This window comes from Sebastes umbrosus, chromosome 2, assembly GCF_015220745.1.
Source record: "Sebastes umbrosus isolate fSebUmb1 chromosome 2, fSebUmb1.pri, whole genome shotgun sequence".
In the NCBI taxonomy this organism is placed as follows: domain Eukaryota; kingdom Metazoa; phylum Chordata; class Actinopteri; order Perciformes; family Sebastidae; genus Sebastes; species Sebastes umbrosus.
Window position 1 is genome coordinate 22,446,440 of NC_051270.1, and position 17,049 is coordinate 22,463,488.

The window sequence follows — 17,049 nt, forward strand, 5'->3', positions numbered from 1 at the left end:
AAATAGTGTAACAACAAATGTTGTAAAGAGGCTTCTTCTTTTTCCCACTTCAGGAGAGGAGCTGATGACAGAAAATGTTCAGATTAGTCCAACACAGTTGATTTGTTGTTGATATTCACAGTACTTCCGGTGAGTTTTGGGCCGTGGTGATCATGGGAGTGCATGGACTGTGGAGGCTGCTGGAGAGCACAGGCAAACCCATCAACCCTGAGACTCTGGAGGGGAAGATCCTTGCTGTTGGTATCCTGACTTGTTTTTATTTATTTGTTTATTTGTTTTGCACAATTTAAGACTATACAACATAACATAAAAATAAATTAATAATATAAAGTGCAGGAAGAGGCAAAAGACCCACTGGGCTTATCTGAAGCCTCCACCTAGAGACAAGATCAATATAAAGACATAATATGACTACATAATAGTGATAACAAACAAATAGGACAAGATATATATAATAACAACAATAACAATACAGTAAATATATCATATTCATGGGTTGATTCATAAAGGCATGAGTTATTTAGGCTTTTTTTATATCACTTAATAATAAATTAAGTGACACCTGGCTGACAAGCTTAAATACTGGTAAACTATTTCCTTTATAAATTATTCCCTTATCATTCTTTGCTTATGAAAACTCCCAATTTAGTTTAATTGAACTGTCAAATAAGAGATTAGGAGTTTTAATTATTTGTATTATTTTTATTTAATAACACTTACATATGTAGGCCTATTAATTATAGTTTAGTTATATTGATGAAGTAAATCTGAAAACAAAACCTCACTTCAGAACAGAAATCTTTTTTTCCTTAAAATTAGCTTAATAAGGCTTAGTATTGTGGATTTTTATGGTAATTTATTTTTTCTTTTGTTTATTTGTTTTGCACAATTTAAGACTATACAACATAACAAAAAAATAAATGAATAATATAAAGTGCAGGAAGAGGCAAAAACAAAACACTGGGCTTTTCTGAAGCCTCCACCTAGAGACAAGATTAATATAAAGACATAATATGACTACATAATAGTGATAACAAACAATAGGACAAGATATATATATAATAACAACAATAACAATACAGTAAATATACATTTATATACATTACATTTACATTTATATTTAGTATTTTCAAGCCAATAAAGCCACTTTGTACTGAATTGAATTGTATACATTAATTACCAATATCCCAGTCAAATGTCTATGGAGAACGAAGAGAGTCATGTAAATAGAAATAAAACACTTAATCAATTAATAACTAATTGTACAATAAAAAATAGACATTAATAAATTCGTTTACAAATTGATTTATTAGAGGTCCCATATTATAAAAAAAAGTGAGATTTTCATGTTTTTTTTTATTATAAAGCAGGCTTAAGTCCTATATAAATACTGTGAAAGTATAGAAACACTCAATCCACAGGGAAATACACACAGCCCGTATTCAGAAACTCTGCATTTGAAACAAGCTGTCAGGATTTCTGTCCATTCGTGATGTCACGAATAGTGTGTGTGTGTGTGTGTGTTGCGTGGAAGTGTATGGTTAGTGTTTCTGAAGAGGATATTGATTTAAATATCTATAAAGACTTCTGGGCAATCGTAACCAAACAACATTGTGAGTGGGAAAAAATAAAAAACATAAAAACAGATACATGGACAACATGGGGGAAAAACAATTACAAGACAGCAATTAAATGACCCTTTAAGCGACTTTTGAAACATTTGACAGATGAACAGTTTGACTTGGTGGTGATCTATACATCTATGTTTTCTATCTGTCTGTCATTGTTTGAGCATTGGGTCCCATCACCTCTCCATCATTTCTCTGTCAGATGTATTGATGTAACTGACTGTGTTGTGTTCAGCCATAGCATTAACCTTAACCAGACACCTCCAGACATCAGCATCTGGCTGAACCAGGCAGTGAAGGGGGTGAGGGACCGTGAAGGCAACAGTGTCCAGAACGCCCACCTCCTCACTCTCTTCAACCGCATCTGTAAGCTGCTCTTCTTCCACATCAAGCCAGTCTTTGTTTTTGATGGGGACGCACCGCTGCTGAAGAAACAGACTCTGGTACGTCCACTGACTCCAGTGCTTCCTGAAGAATAAGCAGTCTGTGTAACTTGCATATTCTGTAATTTAACACATGCACGGCTGTGGCTCTCCTTGCAGGCTGTGAGGAGGCAGAGGAAAGAGGAGCTGAGCCGGGAGTCCAAACAGACCAATGAGAAACTCCTCAAGACATTCCTGAAGAGACAAGCTATCAAAGCTGCACTTGGAGACCGCAGGTAAGGGACGGGGGCAGTGTGCAAAGAAAACACTCCCATGTTTCTCCTCTCTCTCACTCTCTACTTACATAACGTCTAAAAACTACAAGATGAACTGTCTGCTCTCTTAGTCTGAAGTATCCCTCTTTTTTTCCTTTCACAGTACGGATCCTCTACCCAGCCTCTCCACTGTGAGGAGAGATGAGGTGGACGACATGTACGTCCTACCAGCCCTGCCAGCTGCAGAGGAGAAGGACAAAAGCAGGTCAGAGGTTACTATTCGCTAGTCATTGTTGTAATGCAGTCAGAATATCTGCAGTCCACACCAGTGTTTCAATCCATCCACAGTTGAAGAGGCTGGAAAGCTTCTCATCTTCACATGTGTTGGATAGGAGAGTCAGGTTTATCAATAACAAGTTAACATTAACTGTGCCCGAAGGAGCACTCAGCAAAATGTATTGTTTTCTACAGTTATTTCTCATATGATATTGGTACTTTAATCATTTTAATATTTTATTCTTGCAGTTCAGAAGAGGAGGAGGAGGAAGAGAGAGAGTCGGAGGAGGAGGAGGCGGAGGACGGTTATCACATGTATCAGGTAAAGTTAAGTTCACATGCACAAGAGCATAATATTCAATGTGTTTGATAATTGACATTTGAAGCCAGATTGCTCTCTGTGTCTCAGGGAGAATCTCATGGAAACCCCAACTCAGTGGACATCAACTCAGAGGAGTTTGTCAGCCTTCCTCCGGAAATGAAACACGAGATACTCAAAGATATGAAAGAGTTTGCCAAAAGACGTCGGACCATGTACCACAAACCCCCAGAGGTACTGTTCACTCTCATTCACACACATGTACTCACCCATCTCCTGCTCTTCAACACAGACTCCTCCTCACTTTCTCTTTAGGCTTCAGGAGACTTCTCCCAGTACCAGTTGGCCGGCCTGCTGCAGAGGAACCATCTGAATCAGCGTCTGCAGGGTGTGGAGAAGGAGATGAACCAGCGGAGCGCCGGCAGCATTCCACAGCAATACCAACAGGACGGGGAGCAGCAGAGTCACAGCGTGGAGTCCCATCGACTGGTTTCAGAGGACAATTCCCACTATATCCTTATTAAAGGTGAGGGCAGCTACTGTATGATGATGTGTTTACTCAAAGGACCATAACAGGTTTTCAAAGTGTCAGTTACCAGTTGGCAGATTTCTTGAACGCATCAAAGAAGAGAGAATATCTACTGTTCATAACTGTATTATTACAGTGCCACTTTGATATAAAATGCACTAATTGTTCCGTGTGATAGATCACTCATCTCAATCTTATTTTAAATCTCTGCAAGAAGATTTGGTGCCATATTTAAATCTATGGTTGAACCTAAGAAATGCATCTATAACCTTCTGATGTGTTTGACAGTGGTTGTTGTTAAGTAAAGGTTGCATGATTTCAGAATCAGAAATCAAAATACTTTATTGATCCCTGGGGCATTACAGTTGCTCTTATATAAATCATAAAGAAATGTAAGAAAATTAAAATAAAGGAGTATGTAATATGTGAATTATGTACATAATACTACAATATATAACACATTATATCTAGAGAAATATAAGTAAATAATAAAAATAAGAAATGAGAATATAATAAATATGTACAAATATTTGCATTAAGACACGCAATATATAACATGTAACCACAGTTTGTGCAATGGTGTTAGAGAGAGACTGTATCATTTAGATACATATCTAAAAATGCAAACTTGTCTCTGTTTTCATATTTAAAACACAAGCCGCTTTTCCTACACAGGCTCCAAAAAGAGCGCAGCTGCCCCTGAGAGCCAATCTGCAGTCTCAGCCTGGTCTGGCAGCTCCCTGACAGGCAGCAAAAGACGAGCTGCAGACAGACCTGAGCCCCTGTGGCGTCCTGCTTGTGAGGAAGAAGCAGAAGTGCGTGGTCGCTCCTCAGAAGACTCCAAGCCCTCTGTCTCAAAGGAGACTCGGGGAGACGCATCACCGCCCTCGCCTCGCACACTCAAGGCGATCCAGGCCGCAATGAGCGACAGCTCGGACGAGGAGAAGGTGGACGACCAGGTAAAGAAGGATGGAAGTGTGTCCCCACGGACCCTCCTGGCAATCCAACAAGCTCTAGCTGAGGAGGAAGACGGCGCTGCTGGACATAGGACTCTAACCAGCAACTCATCCACCAAACTGCAGGCGAATATTCATCATCCTGTGCGACGAGTGATCATCAGCAGCTCAGAGGAAGAGACAGAACCTGATGATGTGAACTCTTTGTCTAATGAAAAATCTGCTATTAAGGGGAACACACCTGGCCAAAGTTTACAGGTGACAGATGGTTTGCTTGTTGATAGTTCTGATGATGAGATGGAGGACGTGATCGGTCACCGAAATAAAGCACTTGGCTTTGTGGCGCTGCAGCAACCTCACGAGAGAGAGATGAGGTCAGAAGAGGAGACAAAGAAAAGACAGTTGACGGAGGATATAAGGACGGGAAGCAGAGGACAGATGGAGAAACAAGAAGAGCTGGAGGGAAGAGAGTCATTGATCACAAAGCCACAGGGTGCTGCTGCTTCCAATCTCAACACATTATCCACCAATCCCTCTGTTCAGCTATGTGGAAAACCTCTCAGTGCAGAGACTGAAATGCTGTTAAAGCAGAGGAGCAACCAGGTGACTGAAGCTGTAGAGGACAGGCGCAGAGATGATATGAAGTCGGAGGGCAGTGAGGAGAGCGAGTCAGAAGGTACAGTAATAGTAATGGGTTAAGATCACATCTCATTCATAACTTCTTAAACCAGCAGATATTAACAAAAGTTCTTTTTTTGGTGTTTTCCCAGAGAGCTTCATCGAGGTGTCAGACGAAGAATTTAAAGAGGAAGATGCAGATGATTCACTTGTAATGATTGGAGAGAAAGAGGTCCGTAAAGATGAGACAGAGCGGGAAGAAAAACCAGAGGAAGGTTTGACAGAGGCTCCAGCTGCTGCTTTGAAAGTAGAGGAAGAAGAAGAAGACAAAGAGAGACGGACTGAAGAGAAAGAGTTAAAGGACGGAACAGAGACAGAAGCTCCAGCCATCAATGAATGGGAACACTTCGATGTGGTAAGCATTCCTGTCGGTACTGTTTAGACACGCAAACTTCAATGCTAATAACTAATACAGACGCAACCCTCAGCATTTAAAACAGAAAAATAACACAACTGTGTGTGTGTGTTGTGCTGCAGGACGAGCTGGAGGCTCTGGAGAGCTCTCTGCAGGTGGAGCAGAGCAGCCTGAGGGAGCTGAAGCAGCAGCAGGAGAGGATGGCGAACACAGTCACTGGACAGATGCAACTGGAGAGCCAGGTGAACGGAAGACACCGTGAAATCACATCGGCACATAGAGACACATTTAAACCACACAGACACTCCACCCTCAACACATAACCTTGAGAAACGTACGAGCTTCTATCAAAGACTTAGGATTATTAATTGAATAAAAAATGTAAATACACATGCATGAGGCCGACTGAGGGATACATTTCTTTGTGGTGCCTCTGCCAAACGTTCCCATGAGAGCGATGCAGCCAGCATTACTTCACAATCACAGGGATATAAGTAGGTGCTAGGAATCTGGTGTTAATTCATTTATTTATTTGTATTTATTTATTTATTTATTTATTTTTATTTTCCCCTCCCTTGTTTTTGAATACTTTGTTTTCCAATTACAGTTACTATCTGTTATTATATGTACATATTACTTTATTTGTTATGGTTTAGGTTTTTTGTTTAGATTTTTCTTAAGGGAACAGTAAAAAGCATGATTCAAAATTCATAGGGATATAAGTAGGTGCTAGGAATCTGGTATGTGAATTTATTTAATTTATTCATACATTCATTTATTTATTTATATTTATTTATTAGTATTTTTATTTAAAATCTTAGATTTTTTTATTCATACTTTTTAATTTTCGTTTTTTTTATATTTCTTATTTATTTATTTTTTTAATTATTATGATTATTTTTTTCTCCTCCCTTGTTTTTGAATACTTTGTTTTTCAAATTAAAGCTACTATCTGTTATTATATGTACATATTGTATTTGTTATGGTTTAGGTTTTGTTGTTTATATTTTTCTCAAGGGAACAGTAAAAAGCATGATTAAAAAGTATTATCTCACAATCTTCGCTGCAAATTTGTGTGTTAGCGTGTGCATGTGCCAACTCACTCACACTATTAAATGTCACAGGCTGTCAGCATTTCATCCTTCATAAAATCACCACGTAATGTAAAACTGATCTTTATTAATCCCCTTGGCTGTTTTGTAAATGCTGCTAAGAGCGACAGTATTTCTCAGATGACTACAGAAACATGCACGTACTAAAAGATCACAGTGCAAAACATATTTAAAATCCTGACAAATAGTGTCTGTGTTGTCAATACATCAGTATAACCTTGATGTGTGCAGGTCAATAGGATATTGTGTCTTGGTATGTTTGTTTTTGTGTGAGTAATGACTGATCTTTGATACCAGGAGCTGCTGCGGCTGTTTGGCGTGCCGTTCGTGGTGGCGCCGATGGAGGCCGAGGCTCAGTGTGCAGCACTCGACCGCGCCGACCACACAAATGGTACCATCACGGACGACTCAGACGTGTGGCTGTTTGGAGGGAGACACGTCTACAAGAACTTCTTCAGCCAGAACAAACATGTTGAACACTACCAGTTCAGTGACCTGCAGAACCAGCTGGGTCAGTGCTCCCTGTCATCTTATCAAGTATTTAAACATGTTTAACAATTAATTTCCTCTTGTGCTGTTTTTTATTTTAATTGTTAAATTGGTGTTAGTTTTAATTCTAGACTCTAAAAGATCACGTGAAAGCAAAAATGCTGTTTCCATATTCATTCAAGATGCTAAATACATGCAGAAAATATATGTTTTTATACCGAATTTGACATTTTCTCTAAAATGACTTCAGTATCCTGTTAAATGGAGAAACAAACCAGACACATATCACATTTATGATGCCGCTTCATTGGATTATTGTCTGTATATGTATATGGTTTATTCACTCTTATCATATTTATTCAGTTCTCATTGTCATTGTTATGGAAATGCAACGGCAGATGGTGTTATTTTGCTGTTTTGTGGACTGCTGAAATGGAAGAGTAACGTGATGAAATGGTGCTCGGATAACAAATCACCACACTAATCCGATGAGTTTATATCCCACGTGTCAGAGGCAGGTGTTTATGTTATGATGGGCTGTCAGCACACTGACCAGAGAGCACAGGGCTCTTCTTTTTTCACCTTCTCCTCTCTGTCCCTCTCTAATCTAACCTCTCTGTATGTGTGTCTCAGGTCTGGACAGGACTAAACTGATAAACCTGGCTTACCTGCTGGGAAGTGACTACACGGAGGGCGTGCCGGGGGTCGGACATGTGACCGGCATGGAGATACTGAATGAGTTCCCAGGGCCGGGCTTGGAGCCGCTCACACAGTTCAGGTGTGTGTGTGTGTGTGTGTGTTTCAGGGTTAATTAGTCCAGGATATTCAAATGTTAGCGGATTTTCAAAGTAAGTGTTAATAAAGGTCCTTGATTATCATTTTTATTGGATGAGTGTCACTACTACATACTGTACATGTGTGGTTTATTTTTTCTGACTACGTATTCATCATACAGTTTGCAGTCGCAACCACCTTTTTTCTCTTTTTCACTAATTTTTAAAACTTTTATGTCTTCAGTCTCTCTCTACTGTGACCAATTTATTCATAATTCTGACATTTTTTAAAGTTTTATATTTAATTAAGGGTTTATATTTGCCTGTGTGTTTTAACAGAACAGAATAAATGTCAACTCAGTATACAACTTAGGCGGTATTAAATGTTATAAAGTAACTATCTTGGCCAAAATCCTTATTTAATACAATATTATCTTGATTATTTCCTTACTTTTTAGAAATATACTGTATTTCTGTGGCTTTAACATTTCCAATAAATGTATTATATCCATAAAAAAACATGTATTTTGGACATTACAAGAACTAGAAAATATTGCCCTTTTTAACGTTGATTTGCCTGGTTGTTGTTTCTCTCCTCTAGTGAATGGTGGTCAGAGGCTCAGGAGAAAAAGCGCCTGGTGGCCAATCCTCGGGACACGAAGGTTAAGAAGAAACTAAGGGACCTAAAACTGCATCCTGGGTTCCCTAACCCGGCGGTGGCTCAGGCTTACCTGCAACCTGCAGTGGACCAGTCAGACAGCTTCTTCAGCTGGGGACGGCCACAACTCGACATGATCAAAGAATATCCTTTCTCTCTCTCTCTCTCTCTTTCTCTGTGTGAGTGTGTGTAGGCATCATATTCATGACTGTATGAAGTTTCTTTAACCAGTTTTTTACATTCTGCCTGAGTCGCTTTGGTTGGAGCAGTCGGAGGACGGAGGAGACTATGCAGCCCGTGATCAAGCAGCTCAACACCCAGCAGGTAACCACGCGTACTTGTACCCCAAGGGATACCTTTGGGGTTATTTGCAAAGGGGTATGTGGAAAACTCAACTAATTAACTCAACTTAACTAAAACTAATAAATAGAAATTAAAATGTAAAATATACAGCAGGCCCACTTTTTTTAAGAAGGTCATATTTGAAAAACAGTGAAGTGTCAAGGGGCCGGACATTTACATTTCCTACCTGATCTACAAAGCAAGGAATTTAAATGTGAAAACAATAAACCTTTTTAATCTTAGTAGGCTTAAATAAACACAATGTTGCATTTACATCTTTTATTATCAGTTTGACTCACTAAATTCTTTCTGCTTAAACAGCCTGGGTTAAAACTTTTTAGCAAAATAAGTATTTCTGTTCTTAACAAGACATAACTAATGAATGGGCTAATTAGCCTATTAATAAAATGATGATATTCTAATAACTCTCTTATAACTAACTAACTAACTAACTAACTAACTAACTAACTCTCTAACTCTCTTATTGGAAGAAATTATTATTATCTTTTAAATACTTTTTTCATATTTATAAATTATCAAAGGGACAGTTTGAGGTTTTTAAAGGCCCATGGGCCGCCTATTGAATATGCCTGATATACAGTATATATCCACATATTTGTGAAGATAAACAAATGGGATTACAAATTGGTGTGATGCTGATCCTTATTATATTTACAATGATGAGTAAGCTGCCCAGCAACACAACACCACGTGTTGCAATAGAGTTAGCAAGTGAGCAGAGAAGTCGCAATAGTTAGTTTAAAGTATGAATAAACAGTTGAAGGAGTTAGTGGTAGCTGAAAGTAATGGATAAGCAATTTATATCGTTAACTAATAGTAATAGATAAAACATCCATCTTCTTGTAAGTGTTGGTGGTAGTGCAAACCCAAAACCTTTAGCAAAGCAACTTAAACATTGACAAGATATTGTAACAATATCAACTTTTATATACTGTAGATAATAATGTTACACTTTAACAATTTATAATCCATTCATAAGAACATATTTGGAGCATGACGTACACTAAGAAGTTACAGTAGACGGCTGCAACATCTTCAGTCCAGTGAGCAGCATCCCTGTCACATTCTCCTGAATGTCTCCAGTTTGGTTGTGTAAATTTGGAAAAAGTCACTTATAGATGGAATAAAACCACTTTGTAATCTTACATTTATACATAATCTACATTTTTACTTCATACTCTCACTGTTTTGGTTTAGACTCAGCTGCGGATCGACTCGTTCTTCCGCATGGAGCAACAGGAGAAGCAGGCGATCCGCAGCCAGCGACTCCGCAGAGCCGTCACCTGCATGAAGAGAAAGGAGAGAGGAGGAGGAGGAGAGGAAGAGGAGGACAGCGAGGAGGAAGGGCCATCCCCATCCAAATCTAAGAAAGGGAAGGCAACAAGCAAGAGTCCCAAGAAAGGAGGAGAGAGAGAAGAGGAGAGGTCTGTGTCAGGAGGAGGAGGAGGAGGTTTTATGGGGTCAAAGGTGATTGTTGAACCTCCTCGTACATCTCTGAAGGATGTGAGCAGCAGCAGCCAGGAGTCTCTCTCTGTGAAGGCCGTCCCTCAGTCTACTAAGACTCTACCTCAGAGGGCCGGAAGCACCAGCAGCAGCAGCCAGGAGTCCCTCTCTGTGAAGGCCGTCCCTCACTCTACTAAGACTCTACCTCAGAGGGCCGGGAGCACTAGCAGCAGCCAGGAGTCTCTCTCTGTGAAGGTCGTCCCTCAGTCTACTAAGACTCTACCTCAGAGGGCCGGGAGCACCAGCAGCTCCGGTGAGGACAGCGATGGTGGCGATGATGTTGCTATGGTTACAGCCCGGTCTGTGTTCGAAGGCAGCCGACGAGGCCGCGGAGCGAAAAGCACAAGAGGGAGAGGAAGCACGAGAGGAAAGGCGAGGGGGAAGAAAAACTGAAATTTAAACAGAAAATGAACATAAACTCTCCAAGCAGTTGTGATATTAAGTGTGAAACATGTCACACATGAATAATGATAAGTCATATTATATACATATAGACATAAATGTGTAAATGAATCATGAACAGTGATGAATTGAGCTTTTTCTGCATTATGGAATATGTATTTTGTAAACTATTAACGTGAATGAAAATATTTTTTCACCTGAATATGAATATTTTGCATTAAATCTTTGAGGTAAATATTTTTGGTAGTTGAAGTATTTCCACAGTAGATGTGAGTTTGGCTCATTTGTCAACCGTGAGGCGGAGACAGGTGCAAGTATTCAGCTGCACACATCCCTCAAATTTCTTTCAGGCAGTATTTTAGTCGCCTTCTGTTTCTGCATGCACTCCCCCACCTCCTCCTCCTCCTCCTCCTCCTCCCTCTGCCTCGGACACTCACAAACATTGAGGCTTTTTGCACAAGTGAAAAATATTCCAGTGTTTCTGACATTTCTATTACTTGCACCAAGCTCTATTCTAACTTGTTAAATTGTGTATTTTTTGGGGGGGTCTTTAATTAAAACATTCATTCTCACTCCCTTGCTCCAGCTGAACAGTGGGACAGAGCAGCTGTCGCAGTCCGTCAGTCACACTGCATTAGAGAGGGCTTTAAGCATGCCCAGAGAGAGCTAGAAATGTGGGGTGGAGTTGAAGTGGTTGGACAAGAAGTTGGGAAACGCTGTATTTGTGTGTAACTTAAAACCACAGAAGGTGACAGCAGCTATCAGCCTGCTAGAGATCCAGATTGACCCAAATCCAAAAGGATCCAGGACCACAGACAGAGACCGGCAGCTTTAGATTTCCTGTTTGGGGCGCTCTGGCCCTCCTACTTGGACTCCTTCAAACATGGAGACTCAACAGTGCAGGAAGGAGGACTCTAACACCAAAGAAGAAGGTGAGGATTTGGAGTAATACAGAAGAAAAAAAATAAAGATATTTTTCTTCTAATTTCAGTGGCAATAATTATAGAAAGTTTTTACATTTTTTGGAAGAAGGTCACAATTTTTCTTTTTGAAACACTTAAATATTTCAGAGGCATTCATGTTTAAACTTAAATGTCATAAACCAGCTGAGTATGACTCTAATGTCAGAGCTTGTAAGATGTGGCTGTGTTGAAATATTTATTCCATTCATTAATAACAAATCCAACATGTGCTGTATTTATGCACGCAACAGCTATAAATGGAGCTCCTGCACTCCCCCGACCTTTGCATTGTCACTCTGTGGGCTCCCCTGACCTTTTCTCTAAACCGGCGTTACATAACTGAAGTTGTGTGTCGGATGAGTAACCGTTAGCACTGACACATAGCTGGAGGCTGATGTTACAAACAAACAGAGCAGGATCAGAGGGGCATTATGAGCCTAAATCTGATTCATTTATAGAGCAGATGGGACCTGTAATGTGATATGACAGGAAAGCAACATGATTACTCATCTGCTTGATCTAAGGTCACTTTTAGGTGATGTGCAGTGGTGGATAAAATAAAAGAAACACCTACCAATCCTGCACAGCAGCCCTGTGATCATATGTTGTTTTGGGATTGTTTCAACCACATTACTTACTTTCTTACACGGTGGTAACTAGCTATTCAGATAGTTTGGGTTTTATTTGGCTAGGTTTTATAATATCTGTCTATGAGATATACAGTCCTCTACAAAAAAGGAGATTTTGTGCTCATCTTGAACAAAATTGCATTAAAATGTCTTTCCAGGTTTAATGTCCACGTTAATCTGGATAATCCTCAACCCTCACTGTGAACAAATTTCATAGGAACTATTGTCGTTTCTGATAAAAGATTCCTATGCAAATTACGCTATTAGGTGTCTTTCAGTCAGTTGGTCTTTCCATCGCCATGTCACACAATTGTGATGCACCAAAATTCAGTCAGCAACTTCTGTAAATCACAAGGGTATCATTGGATAATCTGTAATTAATTTGTAATTAAAAAAAAACAAAAAAACAGTAAATCTGTTATTTGTTTCAAAAACCAATTCTGGTGTCAGAATTAAAAACAAATCAAAAAGGGTCCATTTTAGGTCATTCCTTTAATAATTGTAATTTTTGATTGAAGAATGAAGCAAAAAAGGAAGTTGCGTGTTTTTTTTTTGTCATTTTAATTTTAAACCAACACAAGCACCAATGCAGGTGCACAGGTGACTCACATTTAGCACCAAACCTAATTAACAATGTGTTTCAACTGTTGCTGCTTGAGTTGTTGGAGCATCAAACACCTCAAAATGATAAAATGTGGTGAGAAATCGTACATACCAAACAGGAATGCAGCCCTGGCAACGAAGAACAGACTGTCATCAACAGATGGCGAGAGGCTTGAATCAACACCTCTGACAATACTGGCAAAAAAAACATTATGACCTTTAACAAAACTAGTATTTGCTGGAAGCTACTGAACTGTATTATAAGGCGGTTATTTAGCCTCAGTAGCAGCGTATAGTTTGAATACTGTTTATTCTAATGACCTTTTTCACAGCAGGAAAAGCACAGGTGCAACTAATAACACTGATTAAAGCTCCATACCATCTGGTGGGATTAATTACACCTGTGCATCTCCTGCTATGACATCACACTGCCTGCTGTGAAAAAGGTCTATTTGTGTATCTTGTGTCATTCTAGGTATTCTGCATTTTCCTCAATCACTATCAGATTTTGTAAGCACTATGTTATTTTCTTTACCTGGATGCCAAAGCAGGTGCTGCTGCTGTGAAAAAGGTCTATTGGTCTATATCTTGTGTTATTTCGCAGGTGCTGCTGTGGATGCAGAGCTATCTAAAGCCATAATGGCTCGGTGTTTCCACCCCTCTGTGATGGGCCCGGAGGCCTGGGAGGGATACGTCTTTTCTGACCTGGAGATCCGAATCAAAGAGTCCACAGACCTGTATGGAGCCGTACTCTGGCCCTCGGTACACAGCCCCATCTGATACATTATCCCAAATATTTAGCTGCTGTAACTGTCCTCTATATTTTGAGCCCTGCCAGTCAACTATAACCTCGTGTCCCCCCAACAGGCGATGGTGTTGTGTCATTTCTTAGAGACCAATCGAGACGAATACAACCTGTTGGACAAAAATGTGATTGAACTGGGTGCTGGAACTGGACTCGTCTCCATCGTGTCCAGCCTGTTAGGTATACGGAAACAAAACAATCCAGTTTTTGATCAAATTTTTCTCTCTCTGTTGCTATTTTTTCTCTCATTTCCTGTAACACTCAGCTGCACCGTCTCTCTCCAGGTGCTAAGGTGACCTCCACTGACCTGCCGGCTGTGTTGGGGAACCTCCAGTACAATGTTATGCGCAACACTAAGGGCCTATGCAAGTACATCCCTCTGGTAGGTTTTTCAGATTTCATACTGTCAGGTTGATAACATGAAAAATATTTTAAAAAATCCAGCCAAGATGCTGTTGACAAAACAACCACCAGCAATATAGGCTATGTTGCATTGTGTGTTTCTTGGTTTGGGTCATGGACCAAATGTAGAATCTACTGTGTCATTCCATGATATTTCCAGTGCAGCCAACACCAAAGATTGATGATATAAAACACCTGAAGAGTATGCAAAAGTGGACTTTACCTTTTAAAAAACAAAGGGATATAATATATAAGTTTAATACTGTATAGATCAACCCTAAATCATCTCTGCTTGTAGGTCACAGAGCTCTTTTGGGGTCCGGAGGTGGTGCAGCGTTTCCCGCATGCCTCCCATCATTTCGACTACATCCTGGCAGCTGACGTGGTGTACTCCCATCCTTACCTTGAGGAGCTGATGGACACCTTTGACCACCTATGCCAGGACAACACACAGATCCTGTGGGCCATGCGCTTTCGTCTGGACCCAGAGAACAGCTTCGTTGACCGCTTCCGGCAGCGCTTCCACCTGGAGGAGCTGTACGACCTCCCCAGTCTTAGCATTAAACTGTACCGAGCCTGGAGGAAGGTCAAGAGGACCAAGGGCCAGGGAGAGGCGGCTGCCTGAACTGTGTATATTCAGTGTTTGTATGTGTGTGTGTGTGTGTGTGTGTGTGTGTGACTGCCGAATTATGTATGTACGAAATGTGTATGTTTTATTTATTCAAGTGTTTTCATGGATATCGTGTGTAAATGTCTCTTCGTCAATAAGGCTTTATGATGTTTGTAGTTTGATTCTATGCCAGAATATCACAATATCAAGTTGTGATCCATGTTTTATTATATTTTTTACAGTATTTACTGGTGTATCTATCAACTGGAAACATTTAAATATAATGCAATACTATTTGACAACACCACAACTTCCAAAATGACCATTGAATTCACTCTGACACACGTCGTATTTATTGCTGATCTGATTATTTAGGTGAACTTTTTTTTAAAGCTGGTTGCATCCATCAGCAGCACGATCTCAAACGTCTGGCTGACGATGTTGTTTTGTTCCAGTCGGTTTACAGCTCGGATGATGTACATGCCTCTGGATTTTTCCAGTGGATTTCTGGTGACCTTGTGGATTTTATTTAGGAGCTCTGCTGCTGGGTGACTTCTCATGGACAACATTTCCAGGTTTTATCACCTTTAGAAGTACCAGTTTCAACAAGGACAGGAGAAGCATGTGTGTTTATTTCAGTATCTCAATAACTATTGACTGGATAATGTTGGAAGAGTCACTGATATTTCCCTTAAGATGAATCCTCTGGGGACCATGAATGAAAGGAGCATTGACCTGATAACGTCAATAACAGTCAGCAGAAAGCAAAGCTAAGCTTTAAAGTACAACTGAGGCTGGTGAAAGTTTAGCAGTTCTCACAAGCAATGTAGAGCTGAACCTGACAAGACGGACACCGTTGTGACTAATTGGCCCAATACCGACCTTAGTTTATCTTTGGTTGCTTGCTTCCTCCGTCTTGCTGTGGTTGTTGATTGCAGACTGTGGTTTCTATAGCTTTGTTAGTACTGTGGCGTATTGTTTTGTGACGCTTAATTGTGTTAGTTTTTGGAGAAAGAACCATTTCATCTCCAGCGCTCCAAACACACTGAGACTACCCATCTGTGTCTACTTATTACCTGATTGTGAGGCGTGACCCATCACCAACATGTTCACTGCCCCCCTGTGGCGTGGCATACTAATACCCACAAAATGTAAACTAGTCTTTCAAAACCAAAAAAACAGCCATTTTGGCTCCAACGACACTGTACAGAGGATAAGCCCCTAGGATTTAGGTGACAATACAACCTTTTCTCTGGCACCACCCTCAGGCCAAACATTACATTTTTTCTGAGAATTATCACCTGAATCTATAGCTACCTTCAGCTTTTAGGAGCTTCATAGCGACTTTCAGCTCATTGTTTAGCGGTCCGAGTGCAACTTTAATGTTTTGAATCACTTTCACCGCTCTCATAGCCTCTTTTTCAGCTAAAAAGCTTTAAAAACGCACTGTAGACTACTTGCCCAGCACAAAACAGCAGACAGACAGTTAGCAACAAGCTGGTGAACATATCGGAGCATTTAGCAACTAAAGCGGCAGATATTTCCCTGTTGGTGGAGACCAAAAACGGAGCTAAAAGAGCATGAGTATTGGACTCACATTCACCAGGTGGACGCAAACACGACTCCAAATAAATGATAATGTTGCTCCGTAACTAATAAGCAACTGTTTGCTACCAAGTTTTCCAAATCCACTTAAAAGATGATAATATATCGATGTTGTGTTCCCAGCTTGAGCCCCCCAAAAATCAGTTATTATTTACAGCCTTTACAGGTCTGATGTTTAATTTGTACTTCCTGGTAATCACATTTTTGGGACAGTAACGTATATAAAAGCACAACATTGTTATTGCTAAACGTTTTAAAAATATGTTGTTATTATTTTAGACTTTTATGTTTTTCACTTCTGCATGACGTCACATGCATGAAAAGCCCACAAATAATAATGAGGTTTTCCCTCATAATATAATAATATATACTACAGTACAGCAGGAAATGAATAGTATTTTAGATAATTATTAGTTGCGATAGTTTTTTATTAACCAAATGCACTTAGCAAATCCAACAAATTCAATAATTATTTGCAACATTTATGTTAACCCTTAGATGAGACTTCTTTGGGTAACATTTCACTAGTGAAACGCTTCAACAAGGTCTAACTAAAGATCACATCCATATTGGGCAGTATAGTGCTGCTTTAGTAAGATGAGTCGTGTCTGTTATTTTGGAGACTCACCAGTTAGCTTGATTATCTTGGAAAGAGCGAGTTAAAGTCATCTGTTATCAATGTGACCTATTAAATATGATATCTAATTCATGATTCCAAATCCTCCTGACTTTTTTCTGTCCTGTGACTCCTGCTA

The 17,049-nt window shown here is 39.8% G+C and overlaps 2 protein-coding genes and 1 long non-coding RNA gene across 7 annotated transcripts; 2 read left to right on the forward strand and 1 right to left on the reverse strand.

The window, feature by feature from the left end:
- The first annotated feature begins 10 nt into the window (after positions 1-10).
- On the forward strand, positions 11-10,796 carry ercc5 (excision repair cross-complementation group 5). The gene is made up of 15 exons (XM_037794075.1): positions 11-240; positions 1,896-2,071; positions 2,171-2,286; positions 2,429-2,530; positions 2,791-2,863; positions 2,951-3,094; positions 3,176-3,386; positions 4,065-5,021; positions 5,116-5,378; positions 5,501-5,620; positions 6,788-7,001; positions 7,613-7,757; positions 8,354-8,554; positions 8,650-8,734; positions 9,971-10,796. The coding sequence occupies exons 1-15, from the start codon at positions 153-155 to the stop codon at positions 10,667-10,669; spliced, it is 3,594 nt and encodes a 1,197-aa protein (XP_037650003.1). The 5' UTR covers positions 11-152; the 3' UTR covers positions 10,670-10,796.
- On the reverse strand, positions 9,993-13,140 carry LOC119502906. The gene is made up of 4 exons (XR_005210205.1): positions 12,985-13,140; positions 10,500-10,577; positions 10,264-10,421; positions 9,993-10,136 (listed from the first exon to the last, which is right to left on the reverse strand). It is a non-coding gene; the product is annotated as an uncharacterized LOC119502906 (long non-coding RNA).
- mettl21e (methyltransferase like 21e) lies at positions 11,003-17,006 on the forward strand. 5 transcript variants are annotated; one of them, XM_037794159.1, is made up of 5 exons: positions 11,003-11,610; positions 13,477-13,634; positions 13,740-13,857; positions 13,962-14,059; positions 14,378-17,006. In XM_037794159.1, exons 1-5 carry the CDS (start codon positions 11,562-11,564, stop codon positions 14,702-14,704), a joined length of 750 nt encoding a protein of 249 aa, XP_037650087.1. In that variant the 5' UTR covers positions 11,003-11,561; the 3' UTR covers positions 14,705-17,006. The 5 variants fall into 5 exon arrangements, with proteins under 5 accessions (XP_037650087.1, XP_037650080.1, XP_037650103.1 ...); XM_037794152.1 differs by lacking the exon at positions 11,003-11,610 and adding an exon at positions 12,939-12,966; XM_037794175.1 differs by lacking the exon at positions 11,003-11,610 and adding an exon at positions 13,240-13,347.
- Positions 17,007-17,049: the final 43 nt, after the last annotated feature.

Bases quoted from the DNA above. Each gene is read 5' to 3' on its own strand.
- ercc5 (XM_037794075.1), top strand. From the start codon at position 153: ATGGGAGTGCATGGACTGTGGAGGCTGCTGGAGAGCACAGGCAAACCC. The intron at 3,387-4,064 runs GTGAGGGCAGCT...TTTCCTACACAG, and splicing joins CCACTATATCCTTATTAAAG to GCTCCAAAAAGAGCGCAGCT. The intron at 7,002-7,612 runs GTCAGTGCTCCC...TGTGTGTCTCAG, and splicing joins TGACCTGCAGAACCAGCTGG to GTCTGGACAGGACTAAACTG.
- mettl21e (XM_037794159.1), top strand. From the start codon at position 11,562: ATGGAGACTCAACAGTGCAGGAAGGAGGACTCTAACACCAAAGAAGAA. The intron at 11,611-13,476 runs GTGAGGATTTGG...GTTATTTCGCAG, and splicing joins CTCTAACACCAAAGAAGAAG to GTGCTGCTGTGGATGCAGAG. The intron at 14,060-14,377 runs GTAGGTTTTTCA...CTCTGCTTGTAG, and splicing joins TATGCAAGTACATCCCTCTG to GTCACAGAGCTCTTTTGGGG.